This window comes from Cervus canadensis, chromosome 3 (genome assembly GCF_019320065.1).
Source record: "Cervus canadensis isolate Bull #8, Minnesota chromosome 3, ASM1932006v1, whole genome shotgun sequence".
Taxonomy (NCBI): Eukaryota; Metazoa; Chordata; class Mammalia; order Artiodactyla; family Cervidae; genus Cervus; species Cervus canadensis.
The window spans coordinates 65,824,490-65,841,019 of NC_057388.1; the positions used below are offsets into that span (position 1 = coordinate 65,824,490).

The 16,530-nt window shown below is 42.6% G+C and overlaps 1 protein-coding gene across 3 annotated transcripts in view; it reads right to left on the bottom strand.

Moving 5' to 3' along the window:
• Positions 1 to 16,530, bottom strand: part of SNX10 (sorting nexin 10) — a 66,097-nt gene that overhangs the window by 17,949 nt on the left and 31,618 nt on the right. For all 3 annotated transcript variants that reach the window (XM_043463357.1, XM_043463358.1, XM_043463359.1), the window contains exon 2: positions 11,479 to 11,525. In XM_043463357.1, coding sequence (XP_043319292.1) covers positions 11,479 to 11,502 — 24 coding nt within the window. In that variant the 5' untranslated portion in view covers positions 11,503 to 11,525. The remainder of the gene's footprint in view (positions 1 to 11,478; positions 11,526 to 16,530) is intronic.

Genomic DNA, 16,530 nt, shown 5'->3' on the forward strand with positions numbered 1-16,530 from the left:
TCCATCTCGGTCCAGGCATCTCCCCACATATCCAGCCTCCTGCCTAGAAGGCTCACTTGAAAATCCCACTAGTGCACACAGTCCACACCCTTCCCACATCCTCCTCCTCATCTCATCCTCAGCAGCCCCAGCCAAAAATCTAGAGTCCCCAGACTTCTGTCTTTGACTCACTGACCAAGTCCTACAGTTTCACCCTCCTTTGATACACCCACCATTCTATTCCCTCTGTGAGTGCTCTGACCCAAGGACAGATAGCATGCCCAATGTTAATGCAAGTGCTGCTAATTGATCTCTGGGCCTGTATCCAATTCATCCCCCATACTAAAACAAGAACAGTTCCAAAGCACACATCTGATGATGTCATTTTCCTGCTGAAAATCCTACCAAACCTGTCCCATGACCTTCAAGATCAAGTTCAAACTCTGTAGCTAGCACAATACAGCCTTTCATGATTTTCACTCTACCTATCTCCAAAGGCGAAGCTTGCATCACCATACATAGCAGGTCATTTCACACCTGCGTGCCTTTGAACACGCTGTTCTCTCTACCTGGACTGCTGTCCTCATCCCGCTTTCTGCTTTTTCCTTTATTGTCATCATCTGGTTCTTTCTTTTATTTTTTGCTAACTCAAATCCATTTTCAAAATGTAACTCAGTCTCTAGAAATCCTTCTGGAATTCCTCTGGAAATCCTCAGATTCATTCAGTCTGATTAATTTGACTCTTCTCCAAGCCCCTACTGCCTCCGAGCAGACCTTGGGCGTCCTCTCTTTTCACCGTGCCTTGTTGCACTGTACTTACCTGCCGGCCTCCTTCACTAGATGCTAAGCTCCTTTAGGGTAGCTTAGGCTTTGCAGTGTAACTTGAGTGCCTGGTACATCCAAAGCAGTCCATTAATATCACTTAATGAATAAATGAATGCCTGTAGGAATAAATGAACTGCCTTCAGGGGGAAAAATAAAGATGAGATCAAACTTCAACTGAAATAAAAACCTCATCCACTTGGTTCTTGGACTTCATGAATTAATGATAAGTTATTTAGCAGCTGGTCTAAAGTTTATCTTAATTTAACAAACCCCCTCCTCTAAGGGCGTGCCAATTAACAGCACATGGCTACAAGAATAATGTTTAAGATCTATGAGAATCAACTGTTTTTCGAGCACCCTAAAGAACTCCAGAAGCACCTATTTACATAGAAATAATTGAAAATCATCCTGAGAGCTCCAATAACCGGAGTCCCCTAAGACTTCTACCAGACAACAATTTGTTTGCCTAGTTGGAGTTAAAATACGTACTTGAAAGTAATAAAAGTACATTTATTTTAAAATATTCCATAATTCAGATGGGCCTCCCCTCCCCCACTCCACAATTAGTAGGAATTAGTGAACTTTCAGGATACTTCCAGCTATGAACAGCACACCCAGGAAGCCAAGGTTCACCTATAATCTCTTAATTAGACGCATCCCTCATGATCCTGCCCACCATCCTTCAAGGGAATGTTGACAGCCTGTCAGCCACAAAGGACAGCCCCAAGTTCCATACCTAGAATCATATGGATTTCCTATGAAAATTGCTTTTGCAGCAGCAGTTAGTCAATTTAATAACCTTATTAAACACTTTAATGACTTCTTGGGCCTAATGATTATTTCCAGTATGAAGGAAGAAGTCAGGCAGAGTAAAATTAAAAATTTAAGCTAACTGATCCCTACTGTTCTCCATGTGAAAACAGGCTTCTGAAGAAAGACTGCTGCACTGTTTGAAAGTCTAATTCCTATGTTGTCTTATAATAATCAAGCCTTGGTTTCAGTGTACCCCATTCCCTCTCCCAGCCCCATTCCAGGTTCAACGTTTATCCATGTATCCATCTACCTTGTCTTTTTCCCCATAGTCCTTATATGAGATGAAATCAATAGTAAAAATCATCGTACTGAACAGAGCATGCATATGGGTCATGCACTGTGGTGTTTTACACATGCTTTCCTTTAATCTTTACAACAATCCTAAGAGGTCAGTAATATTATTACCCCATTTTACAGACTAAAAAAATTTTAAAATTGGCTTCTAAAGCTTAAACAACTGGCTCAAAGTCAAATGGCCAATAGGCTCAGCTAGGTTTCAAACTCTGGTCTGCCTTGCTCCAAAGCCTGTGCCTTAAACACATTCTATCTGGTGGTTCTTAAGCAATAAATAATAAATCTCCAATTTCACTGTATTTTCAATCCCATATAAGTGCATTATTCTGGAGTGGAAAAAATTATTTTCTCTGCTGTTAGCTACAGCATCAGTTCAAGTAGCATGCTCTTCTGAAATTCTGTCCCACTAGCCTCTCAAAGGCCTTATATTTTATTTTCATATTTCTAGCATCAAGCACAGTACTGGCACCCATTAGTAAGTGCTCATGAAATGCTTGAGAATTAATTAACCAATTGATATCCTAGAAGATTCAAAAACAAAGGATGTATAGGTTCTGTATGCTGAAAATTATAAGATGCTGTTAAAAAAAATCAAAGAAGTATATACTTCTTTGTATATATTTATGGATTGGATGGTTGGCTGGCAACACCAACTCAATGGACATGAGTTTGTGCAAGCTCTGGGAGTTGGTGATGGACAGGGAAGCCTGGCATGCTGCAGTCCATGGGGTCGCAAAGAGTTGGACATGAGTCAGTGACTGAATGAACAAAAACTTTTAGAAAAGAAATATAGGAGAAAATTTCTACAACCTACAGTTAGACCAAAAGCTCTTAGATTTGACACCAAGAGTATAATTCATACAAGGTAAGAGAGCTAAGGACTTTCCTGGTGACCCAGTGGTTAAGACTCAGCACTCCCAATGAAGGGGACACAGGTTCGACCCCTGGTCAGGGAACTAAGATCTTGCATGCCACACACTTCAGACAGAAAAATAAAATACAATAAATAAATCCTTTAAAATTTAAAAAAAAAAGAAAAAAAGGAAAGAGAGCTAAATTCTACCTCACCAAAATTAAAAGCCTTTGCTCTGTACCTCCTGCAAAGAGGCTGCGAAGACAAATTACAGACTGGAAGAACATATCTGCAAATCACTCATTCCTCAAAGGATTTGTAGTTAAAATATACAAAGAATTCTCGAAACCCAACATTTAAAAAAAAAAACAAAGAATTCAACTAGAAAATGGGCAAAACACATGAAGAGACATTTCACTAAGGAGGACATACAGACAGTAAAGAAGCACATGAAAAGACATTCAACATCATTAGCCATTGTGCATGTGTGTTAGTCACTCAGTCATGTCCAACCCTTTATGACCCCATGGACTGTAGCCCGCCAGGCTCCTCTGTCCATGGAATTCTCCAGGCAAGAATATTGGAGTGGGCTGCCATGCCCTTCTCCAGGGGATCTTCCCGACCCAGGGATCGAACCCAGGTCTCCCGCATTGCAGGCAGAGTCTTTACCATTTGAGCTATCCAGGAAGCCATTAGGGAAATGCAAATTAATACCACAATGATATGTCACTACATCCCTATCACAGTTTCTAACAGTATCATCACTTTTTATTTTAGCCATCTTGACAGGTATACTTTTTAAATCTTTACTGTAGTCTAGCTTTAATCTTTATAGTATAGTAAACATAACTGTGTTAACTGAAAAAACATTTATTCAGATTACAAAAAGATGAATACAGACAAAAGCTAATACCCAAAGCAGAAGGTGTTAGGTGCTAGTGAGTTTCAGTTTTTTATAGCCTTGATGAGAATTTTCTATCAGAAAAATGAAAACTTGTTTCATTTTGTACTCCCTGTCTCAGAACATTTTTTTCCTATTCCAAAATATATACCATTTTATATGTTCATGTATTTGAACTGGAAGACTCAGTCACTCAATTAAAATGTGTTGAGCCCTGGCTCAGTGCCAGCAGAGAACAGAATTTAACCCAACACCTTATTCACCAGGGTTCTAGCCAGGACTCCCACGTAACAATCTCAAAACTAAAATTTAGCCCGTTTCACACAAACCACATTCTTTTACAAATAACATGCTTGAAAGGCAGAAGAAATGTACCAAGTAACCTTCCTTTATTTCCTGATAACAATTACAATAAATAACCTAAAAGACATACTACAAGGGATGCTACTTGTCACTTTATAGCTTGAAGTAGGTTTAAATGCCATGCTCTGGCAGTTTTGAATGATGACTTTTAAGAAAGCTTTTATTACTTCAGGATATATAACTGTGGGTGAGCTTTGCCTTTTACATGAATTATAATAATTTGTGATGTTACAAGTTTCTCTACACAAGCAGCGTCCAGAATTAAGTACAGTTACCTTTCTGCATCTCATAATACATTAGGAAAAGTCTAGTGGAAAAAGACTCACCTTTTACAACAAGAAATAATTGCCAACCTGTGTTAAACTACACCACAAGAACATGAAAGATCAGCAAAATCCAGAATATGAAAATGTCTACAGGTCAAAAGATGCAGTTTCTTCAACAAATAAATTGCACAAGGGGGAAAAAGGGCAGAATAAGAGGTTTTAAGCAATATATTAACCAAATGCCATGTGTATTCCTGATTTGAATCAGGATTAGAATAACCAAATATACAAAATTTTTTTGAACATCATCAGGGAGACTTGAACACTGAATATTTGATGGTATAAAGGAATTAATGTTAGTTATTTAAGGTGTGATAATACAGTGTGTTTCTAAGAAGGGTCATTTGTTAGAAATACATACTGAAATATTTACAGATGAAATTATACTATGCCTAAAATTCATTTCAGATAATTCATCGGGTGGTAGCAGAAGGAAATGGGTGGGGGTGGGGCTTGGTCATGAATTAATGTGTTAATTATTGAACCCTTAAGCATATAAGGGTTCATTATATTTTTCTACTTTGTATATGTTTAAATTTTACAATGAAAAGTTAAAACCAGTAAAAGAAAAGAAGCAAGAGAGGAAGAGGAAAAGGGATGGAACTCATCTCAAGAGGACTGCTTTATGAAGAGACACATATGGAACCTGAAAGTGAAAGTAAGTCAGAAATGTGAATCTAAAAGAGCTAACCATGAGTTCAGCCTGTACTGACACCACTAACATAATGACATCCTAATACTTATTTACTTTTAGAAAATAAGATTTTTTCATTATTATAAAAGTAAAATATTATATAATTAGAGAGAGATACAATTGCAAATTCAGATGATAACACCATGAAAATGAAGTCCCCCTCCAACTGTACTCCCAGTTTCTTGTCCACCTATATGCTGCTGCTGCTGCTGCGTCACTTCAGTCGTGTCCGACTCTGTGCGACCCCAACGGCAACCCACCAGGCTCCGCCGTCCCTGGGATTCTCCAGGCAAGAACACTGGAGCGGGTTGCCATTTCCTTCTCCAATGCATGAAAGTGAAAAGTGAAAGTGAAGTCGCTCAGTCGTGTCTGACTCTTCACGACCCCGTGAACTGCAGCCCACCAGGCTCCTCCATCCATGTGAGATTCCAGGCAAGAGTACTGGAGTGGGTTGTCATTGCCTTCTCTGCCACCTATCTAGGACTTTTATATATTTTTAATATTATATATATATATATATATATATAACTGGCATATATATGGATATAGCATATATATATCTGCCACATATATATAATATTATATACATAAGTAGCATATATATGTGTCTATATTTGTATGTGCTCACTTGTGTCCAACTCTTTGCAACCCCATGGACTGTGGACCTCCAGGCTCCTGTGTCTATGGAATTTTCCAGGCAAGAATACTGGAGTGGGTTGCCATTTCCTTCTCCAAGGGATCTTCCCGACCCAGGATTGAACCTGAGTCTCTTACATCTCCTGCACTGACAAGCAGGCTTTTTACTACCAGCACCACCTGGGAAGCCACCTGTATATATATATATACATGAATATATAATTTTTAATGCAAATGGGAGCACACTGTACCTTGGTTTATTCATTGCACAATCTTTTAGAAATCTTTATGTGTGAGCACATAAAACTCAATGTTATTTGTTTTAAAACAAATTGTTTATTTTTGTACAGTTTTAAACATACAGGAAAACTGTTCAAAGATAACAGAGAATTCCCATATATCCTATATGGGATATATGGAAACTATATACCCAGTTTCCCCAATTATTACACCATATCACATATATAGGGAGGAAAGAGGAAGGAAAAACAAATTGATTTCTGGCGATTGGGAAAGGGTCATGTCTTGTTTTGTCGCTTCCCCTCAAAAGTCCCCAGCATCACAGGACACACCAGGTAGAGGCCTTGCTGATGGATATTCTTTAATATTATTCATGGGTTCCAGCTTAGTCAGTTTCCAATCAGAAATCAACATTAAAAAATGCTTTCCTAGAGCAAGCCTAAAACGTTACCATCAATCAGGCTAAGTGTATCTTGGACACCTAAGTTTCAAGCTCAGAGCCCAAACATCCAAAATAGCAGCACCTCCCTCCTAACTCTCCTGTAGGGGCCTGAGTGTCTGGGTCCTCATGGTGCCTGGAACTTTCCCAGACCCACTTTGGTTCTGCTCTGCTCAGGGTACCTCCTGCCACAGAGCTAGTGGATTTATCGTCACTCAAGTGTCAATAAATGGAGAAGTGAAGTGGAAAGTGTTAGTCGCTCAGCTGTGTCCGACTCTTTGTGACAGCACGCCCTGTAGCCTCAGGCGCCTCTGTCCACAGAATTCTCCAGGCAAGAATACTAGAGTGGGTAGCCATTCCCTTCTCCAGGGGATCTTCTCAACTAGGGAACGGACCTGTACTGCAGGCAGATTCTTTACCATCTAAGCCACCAGCGAAGCCCTAATAAATGGTAACCAACATTATATCCAATATAAAGTATGTACATTTTGAAGGAATAAAAACTCTTATCCAAAAGGCATGAATCTCTAGAAGTTTAACTCAGTCATCATGATTCAGGAGAGCTGGGGAGACACACACACACACAAAAAAAACAGGTCTCAGCACACCCTTCCTGTCACGTCACATACACAAGACTGTCTCACTTAAACCAAGAAAGCCCTGGGCAGAGAAACAAACACAGTTCCTTGGAGGGGCTAGAATGTCAGACTCCATGAAAGACTGTAAACTGCTTATTTACATATCACATAAGATGAGCTCGATGTACCTGGAGCCAAAGGGCCTTAGTAATGTAGAAAACTCAAACGGTTCATTCTGGACATTAGAATATACAGAGACCAAAAATGCCTGACTCCACAAAAGACACCGTCTGAAACGTGTTTCCTGTCACAGCCACCTGCCTTTTCATAAGGGTTCTGGGTTCTGTCTCATTAAACAGAAGAGTTGATTCAGTTGGGTCCATCTAATTATTCTTATTAAAATATGTAACCATAATATTTTAATTGTAAATTAAAGCTGCATGCATGAATGAATCTGAATTCATTTTAATTTTACAATGGCCCAGTGCCAAGGCCTTTTTATGGGGAAGATCCATCAGCACGGATACTGCTCTCGTGGGAATTCAAACCAATGTGCAAATGGAACATGTTTAACTAACAAGGGAGCCTCTCCCTCCCTGCTCTCCTCTCTCTAGATTTATTGCAGTAATAAAGCTATTTTAACGAGAGAGTGCAATTGACTCCCCACTTCCCCCCAACCATCTTTAAAAGAAAAATTTACCAAACTTCTAGGCTGGCACTACCAGTTAGGTGGAACCAAGATGTCAGTCTGGGGCCGTCTGCCTCTTAAACTTTCTTTTTTCTTTTAGCCACACTGCATGGCTTGTGGGATCTTAGTTCCCCAACCAGGGATCGAACCCAGGCCCTAGCAGTGAAAGCATGGAGTTCAAACCACTGGACTGCCAGGGAGTTCTCCGGTGTGCATCTTGAACAAGGATGGTAACTAGGTCTCAATTCATGTGCCAACCTCATGATTAGTTAGCAACATCTCCTGTGGGCACTGAGTACAAAGTGCTTATACACACACTGCCCCCTGGGTCCGGATTCTAGAATAATTAGGGATACTGCACTCAGCCCTCACATACCCAGTTGTGGGGGAATTGAATTCTTTTCCACTAAACAGCCACCAGCCACTAGGATATTTAAAGTCTCCACCAAAACCTCCTCCACTGCTAACTGGCACTAACTCCAGGGTGCTGCTGGGTAGGTGCTGAGATAAAAATACCTTGGTAATGAGGCTTGAGGAAAGCCTCTTCTTGACTTATCAGCTGAGGCCTGGAAAATAAGGAGGAGTCAGCCAGCTAAGGTGGTCCGAAAGCAGTGGGAAAAACATCTGTGAAAGCGCAGAAGCCCAGGGCTAGTAGAGCAGTAAAGTCTCTGAAATAAGGACTGAGATGGGTGCTGGGTGGAGGAAGGACGGGAGACGAGCCTGGGGAAAGCAGCAGGGTAAGATCACCTGGGGCCTTAGAAACCACATTGAGGAATGTGCACTTTGTTCTAAGAGCAACGTGTTAGAAGCCGGGAAGTCATTCTGACCACATGCAGAAAATGAACTGATATGTGATGAACATGTATGTGCTATAGCACATTGAGAATCTCGCTTTGCTGTGCTGGTTTCTTGCTGACAGAGGCCAAAGTAAATTTTTAGACATTATACCTCTTTCTCCTTACGGGTATTTTCCTTTTCGGTTGAAGGACTTCCCAGTTTAGAATTCTCTAACGTTATGCATTAACACTCTGTGTGCTACGTGCTCAGTCATGTCCAACCCTTTGTAACCCCATGGACTGTAGCCCACCAGGCTCCTCTGGCCATGGAATTCTCCAGGCAAGAATACTGGAGTGGGTTGCATTTCCTTCTCCAGGGAATCTTCCCGACTCAGGGATTGAACCCAGGTCTCCTGAATTACAAGTGGTCTCTTTACTGACTGAGCCACCAGAGAAACATTAATGTTATAATAACACTAAGGTTATAATGTTATATAACCTTAATGTTATAATATTACATGATTATTTATAATAAAGGACTTTCACAAGGTCAATAAAATGCTTTCTTTATGTAGCTGGTTAAAATTTGTGTCTAGTTTTTATGAATTGAAATGAACTAAAAATTAACATCAAGTGATTAAACCAGCCAAGTCAAAAAGAAAAAAAAATGCTTCTTCTAATTGGGAAAAAAAAGTCTCTGTTGCTTTCATGGGGAGCTTTGCCCCCCAAGAGAACAATTTTTAAAATGTGCCATTGGAATAATGCTGGCTGTCAACACAGCCCTGCTCCCTTGGCATAGCCAGCCCAGGGCTCAGGCCGATACAGGTGTGTAGTGAAGCATTCAGCTTACCTGAAGGGAGGTCTGGCCTCTGCCTCTGACTACTGGGAGGTGATCTCTAGGCCCCCAGAATGTCCTGACTGACAAGAGTATCTTTTTTTGCCTGGGCTTTGACCACTGAACAGTCTAACAATGTGAATATATTGGAGGAGGCTTAAGGTCATGCTCTATAAGCTATGACCTCTGGAGAAACTGGAAACTAAAGGTATTAGCCTGATTGCAGGAAGACTGGACACTAAAGATTGGCCACGCAGTCAGGATGTCGTTATTGTTATTCAGTTGCTAAGTCGTGTCTGACTCTGGGACCCCATGGACTGTAGCACGCCAGGCCTTCCTGTCCTCCACTATCTCCTGGAGTTTGTGCAAGTTCATGTCCATTAAGTCAGTGATACTATCTAACCATCTCACCCTCTGCCGCCCTCTTCTCCTGCCTTCAATCTTTCCCAGCATCAGGGTCTTTTCCAATGAGTTGGCTCTCTGAATCAGGTGACCAAAGTATTGCAGCTTCAGCATCAGTCCTTCCAAGGAATATTCAGGGTTGATCTCCTTTAGGATTGAGATCAATATCTGAATATTCTGGTTTGATCTCCTTGCAGTCCAAGGGACTCTCGAGAGTCTTCTCCAGCAGGCAGGAGGAGCCTAAGAGAAATCCCTGGACACCAAAGGCTCCGGGGAGCTTCTCTTAGGCATTATCATACAGAGGAGAGCTACAATCACACCCAGTAGCTCTGCATTTGGACCCTTCCCCAGCCTGACCCTCTGTTCAGCTGATCCTAACTGGTATCCTTGCCCTGTAATAAACTAAAACCGTGAATGTAACTGCTCTCAGTGAGTTCTGTGAGTCTTTCTTGTGAATAATCAAAACTGAAGCTGGTCTGGGGAACCCCTGAACTTGAAATCACTACTGGAAGTGACGGCAGTGTGAGGACTTGCAGTTTGGCCAGCTTCACAGAGGTGTTTCCTGAAGCAAGCAGCTTGGTCCCAGTACTGTTTAATACAAGGACAAGTAAAAAGCATCCCTGGTCACGGTATTGTGTGGAGCTCACTCTGTGAGGATGTTAGGGAGACTGACTGGAAAGGGATACAAGGTACCTTCTGGGGTGCTGGAAGCATCCATACCTTGAGCTGAGTGGTGGTTACACAGTTGTACACATAAGTGAAAACCTACTGAGCTGCATACATAAGATAAGGGCATTTTATGCATTTACTACAATTTACATGTGTTATACCAACTTTTAAAAGCTAGAAAACAAAAACACTGCCTTTGAAAATGGGTCGGGGGGGGCCGCCTGGACTACAAGTGTGGAAGTGGGCTGGACTCCTGAAGAGACCCTGAATTCAAACACGGGACTGAAAGAAAGAACGAGAGATCTAGCAAAGAAGTTTTCTGGGAGGATTCTCTGAAATGGATTGTTTAGGGTTTTACATTTGGGCAAAGCAAACTAAGGACCATGCAGCCGTGTTTGACTGTGTCTGCGACTATGTGTGTATACATGGAACGGTTGTGTGTACCCATGTGACTGAACCTGGAAAGGTCCAATGAAACTACTGAGTTTCATTCAGCTCACCTAGTAACGACGTGTGTACTATAACAATCGGCAGGGCAGACAAACAGGTTCTTCCAAGGGAGACCACTCAACCCAGGGCTGGTGTGTTGGTTATCCTCCTACCCATCTTCCAGCCAGACAGCAACTCAGGAAGCTGCAGTTGGAAGCCTGGGAGGCCAGGCTGGGATGGGGAAGGGACAGCCTTCCCCATATCATGTGAAACCAATCCCAGAGATCTAAGAGGCAACAAGCAGGACAAAACTGAAACTAGTGGCAGACAGTTACCCCGGGCAGTTACCAAAGATGGGGGAATTCAGAATTAAGTAACGGAGCAGAAAACCCGAGACAGCAGGCCAAAGGGAGACTGTTCAAAGCAAAGTTGGGGGCAGAGCCTGGAAGAATTCTGAGTCACAGAAAACAATACTTTCAGAAGCAGTGGATGAGAGTGAGCAGAGAGAAAGCTCAGCCACTGGAACCAAAGAATAAGGGCCAAGATGGCTGCAGCAATGCTGGGGAGAGGGGGTGTGGGTGCAGGAAGACAAATGCTTTATTCTTTCATCAGCCCCCGTCTACGATGCCCTATGGTATCTTGACTTTCCTCTACAGATTTATGGTTAGAAAATGAAGAACCAACCTGGAGTGAGTCAAAGCACATGAAGTCTTTATTTTTTGTTTTCTTAAGACATACCTCTTTCTGCTGTTCAGGAAACATCTTCAACACAGAACACGATCAATCTGAAAAATAAGATACAACACTTGGTGATTTGGAACCTCCATACAGGAGTAGATAGGCCCCTCAGGGCCTCTTGCTCAAACTCTCACTGAGAACCTGCCCTCTGGGTCTCTGAAAAGTGTACCTCTGCTCCTCCCTGACCCCATCCCCTGCAGACTACACCAGAATGCAGATCAGTCCACCTGGGGATTGGGAGTTTGGGACACGGCAAGACCAAGGCAGCTGGATGATGGCAGGCCTTCAAACTGAAGATCAGGCAGAGTCAGGCCAGAGTCGAAATCTTGGGACAATCAGAGGGGCTGGCGATGTCAGGGAGCAGAGGGGCCATGAGGCACAGCAGGGCATGCTGGTTAGCCCTGAGATAGAGAGAATGAAAAAGATACCCAGAGATCCACCACTGAGAATGGCCCTGACGGTTTCACTGTCAACCCAGTATCACTATCAACAGCCCATTCCTTTGACATTTAAACTACTCCAGAGTTCAGATAAGAGAACCTGGTGTGGTGTGGCCTCAAGAAGGACAAAGGTCAGAACCTTGACTCTGACCCACAGTCGATGCAGGTAGCCTATCGGCTGATTCCAAACCCTGCAGGTCCCAAGGAGTGTCTATTATTCCTTAAACCTTCATTTATTACAACAGCTCATTGGAGTTAACACCTACTTCCTGCCCGCTCCCGCACCCCTCCCAAAAAATTAAATCCCCTGACTATAGGCACGCACATGTACCTTACAGTGGAAAAGTGGCTATGACTACAAAGTCAGAATTTGCCTTTATTTTGATAAAGTACGTCTGACCTCATTTTTCCAGATGATTATCATCCACAAGTATTTCCTGAATCTCTAAAAACGTCCCTGGAACCCTAGGGAGTACAAGGAAGCAAGAGCACCAGCTCTGGCCTCCAGTCCCACGTGGTGCTGGGGAGGAGAGAACCCAGAGCAGGCAGAGGAAAGGGCTCCCGAAGGAGGAGAGCAAACCTAAATAGGGAGGTTGGCTGGGAAGGTTTTACTGAGAAAGTACTCAAGCTGAGGCCGAAAGGGTGGTGTGATTTAGCCCAGAAGGCAACAGAAAAAAGGCATTTTAAGCAGAGGGACTGGGACAAGCAAAGCGGCAGAGGCTGGAAGGAGGAGCAGCTCAGAGTTCCAGTTATTGAGAAAGAATCTCTGCATCACCTGAGAAGTAGGCCATGGGTTGCCTCCATCTGGGGATTTGGTTGAAACAATGATTGGGCGGGTTCTTGACCCCTTCCAGATCCTCCTGCCAAGTCCCACTCCTCTTCCACAATGCTGCCCAGAAATCACCTACCAGCTCTTGCCCCAGCTCTTGGCCCCCATTACACAGTGAGTTATGTGATTCCCCGCTGGCATTAACCTCATTTGCATCACAACCTTTGTATATTCTCTGTCTCCCCAACTGACTGAATTTCTCCAACAAAGCCTTCTGTGTCTTCTTGTGTAAACTTCACAGCTATCCTGTGAAAGCGATTTAAATGTCCTTACTTTACAGGGCCTCCCTGGTGGCTCAGACGGTAAAGAATCTGCCTGCCATGAAGGAGACCTGGGTTGGGAAGATTCCCCTGGAGAGAGAAATCGCAATCCACTCCAGAATTCTTGCCTGGAGAATTCCATGGACAAAGGAGTCCGGTGGGCTACAGTCCATGGGGTCACATAGAGCTGGACATGGATGAGCGACTAAGCACGCACTTTACAGGTAAGAAAACAGAAGGTCGGAGGGATTAACTTGCCCCGGGTCACAAAGGAAGGGAGAGGCGGCAAATCCACTTCCCAACCCTTGTCTTCCCATTGCCCAAGGCTGCCTTCATAATTGTGTGACGCAAACAAATGGTTCAAAGTTTGGGTCTTAATTTAATTCTCTCCAAAGGACTTGAGTTTTCCAACCTCTCCCAGCCAAGGCAGAGGGACTCTGCAATTCCCATGGGGCACTGGAGTCAAACTGTAAAAATAGGAAGCTGAGAAGTTTAAACCTGTTCCAAAACATCACAGAGAACACATGGTCAAGCTTTAATATTTTAAATCTGGATAGTGGGATGGGGGTGGGGTTAGAGGGGCAAAGAGCTTTATTTTCCACTGATACACTTCCATATTGTTTGAATTTTTCCATAATTTTACACTTTATGAAGTAATAGTCATTTAAAAATAAACACTATAATTCTATCAGGAGTGTTAAAAAAAAGAGATGACAGGCCCAACATGGAGACACTTGTGCTCAAACCAAGACTTAATTCTTAACCAGTCTGCCATTACAAGGCTGCCCAGGTGCTGCTAGTGGCAAAAAAAAAAACCCGCCTGCCAATGCAGGAGACACAGGAGACTCGGGTTTGATCCCTGGGTCAGGAAGATCCCCTGAAGGAGTAAATGGCAACTCACTCCAGTATTCTTGCCTGGAGAATCCCATGGACAGAGGAGCCTGGCGGGGTACAGTCCATGCCTTTACAACCTTTCCCAAGATTGCAATCCTAATCAGTGTGGAATTTTCTAGTTAGCATCAATGAGGTCACTCTTTCGATCCCCCAAAGGAAGATGAGGTAATCCCTTCTGTCCCCCACAGGGAGGTTACCTAAGCCAGAAATAATCCTTTTGTTTGTTTATAGCTTCTTTGTCTTGCCTTTGAAAACCTCTCCCTCTCTGCAAGCCTCTGGAGCTCCTCTCTGCTCGCTGGATGGAATGCTGACAGATTCAAGAATCGTTCAATATGCAAATCGTTCAATATGTAAAATCTATCAGTACTTGGTTGCATTTTTGTTATTCTACAGAAGAAATAATGACTCAAACACAAATTATAGAAGTTGTTACTTCATGTTAAATAAATAACAGATTCAAATATAGGAAGAGATGCTACCTTTATAACACATTACACATCAATAAAGTGGGGGGAAAAAAGAAAATTATATACTTTTAAAAAGAAAATAAAATGTATTCAATTACTTTTATTATTTCCCCTTTGGGGGGGAAAAAACACACAACAGCTCAGTTAATTTCACTTTCTGTGTTTGTTTCATTTCCTCCTACAATGTTCAGCAAGTTTTCTATTCAAATTAAAAAAAAAATCACTGACTTCTTACTTTCATCTATTTAAGGATACACCATCAGTGGGGTTATTTAAAATGAAAGGTTTAATTTAGTGCCAGTTTTTCCCAGAGCAACTCTCCTTGGCACCTATATCCTTTGCAGGTCTGTGGTGGGGACTGCGGGTGGGGGTAGGGGTGGAGGGCACAGTCCTCCCTTCCTCTGGGGGAAGTTCTTGGCCAGGGTCTTGCTGCAGGGGGTGGCTCTACAGGGATCCTGTTTTCTGTCACCTGGGGGGGCCCTCCTCAGATACAGAAAACAGCATCAGGGATGGGCATCGGACTCCAGAGAAGCCCATCCCTAGGTTAGCCAGGTGCCAGAGGTGTGGCCTGGCATGAAAAGCAGGGAGGGCTGGCACCAGCTTCCTCTCAGCATCTGGACTAGGACTTGGACCAAGACTCGGCAGCTCTCTGGGTCCTGAAGCTCAGAAATGATGGTGAGAACATGGACAGATAACAGTGCCTTAACTGGAGTTCTGCAGACCAGAGCTTATGCTTAAACAAAAGTCATGATGGAGATAAAACATCTCTTGAGATATGAAAGAAACTGGCCACCAGAAAAGCTGGGTTGCAGAAGCCAACTTCAGCGGCTGCTGGCACCGTGACTCAGAGGTCTTACTCCCCCAGTGGCTTAAGTGCCCAGTGTCTCCTGGGCTCCCATGCACAGCATCCTTACGATAAACAACCCCAGGCTCAAGCTTGAGGGAGATACCAATTCATGTAACCAAAAGAGCTCAACGGAAAAGAAAAAAGAGCTGCACCAAAACATGAGAATGGACAGAAGTGGGGCGTCCATGTACTTTTGAGGAGGGCCAGCAAGGTGTGCATAACCATCCGTAAACCAGACCCACGGTGCTCTTCCTCAGTCTGATCTTAGAGCTTTATTTATAAAGGCAAAACTCAAATAGAAAAATAAGATGAAACATGAAATTCAGTTAAAGACAAAAATTATCATTTTTTTGTCTGGAAAGACAAAATTACCATTAAATTTTCCCAGTATTCATCACACAAATACTCAAATATATTAAAGAGGGTTGCTGTTCAGTTGCTAAGTCATGTTCAATTCTTTGCGACCCCATGGACTGCAGCATGCTAGGCTTCCCTGTCCTTCACCATCTCCCAGAGCTTGCTCAAACTCATGCCCATTGAGTTGGTGATGCCACCCAACCATCTCATCCTCTGTCACCCCCTTCTCCTCCTGCCCTCAATCTTTCCTAGCATCAGAGTCTTTTCTAATGAGTCTAAAGAGAATGAGCAGTCTAAAAAAATTACTGGTTCATAACACATAAAATAATGAAACTACTAAGTTGCTAATCTCTAAGACATAATCTCTACAATGGGTTCCATTTATGGTCATAAGAATGACACTAGGCCAAATTTAGGGTCTGAAATCCAGAAACAAGAAAAAATATACATACATATAACATTTTAGCCTCACAACTATCTTGGAGGCCTTTAGGACAAGTGCTACCTTCGACTTACGGATGCTCCAGACACAAGCATGTGCATGACCTCCCCTTGCCTTCATATACATGCTAAGGAGAATCACTAGGGGAGAGCAAAACAACCTGGATAAACAGAATTCAAGGGGGAAAGCCATATAAAGTAGATGAAGGAGAGAGGAGGTGACCACTAGAGCAGACAAGCAGGTAATACTTACTAACTTGTGCTGTGATATCCTCTCTCTTCAAAACAACCCTAACTTCCTAGATCAAATCCAAAAATATTTTTCACACTTCCCAAACGGTCTCCTTCCTCTTTAATGCTACTAAGTTTCTCCTAATTAGTGATTCATCTGAGCTACTCATTTTCCCCTTTTAGAAAAAGCTGATAAATCTCAGAAGTTGGGGGAGGGTTATTAGTAATTTAAATATTTAATGTGAGTTAGTCCAATTGGATTGCATTTACATTAACCAAGAGCGAT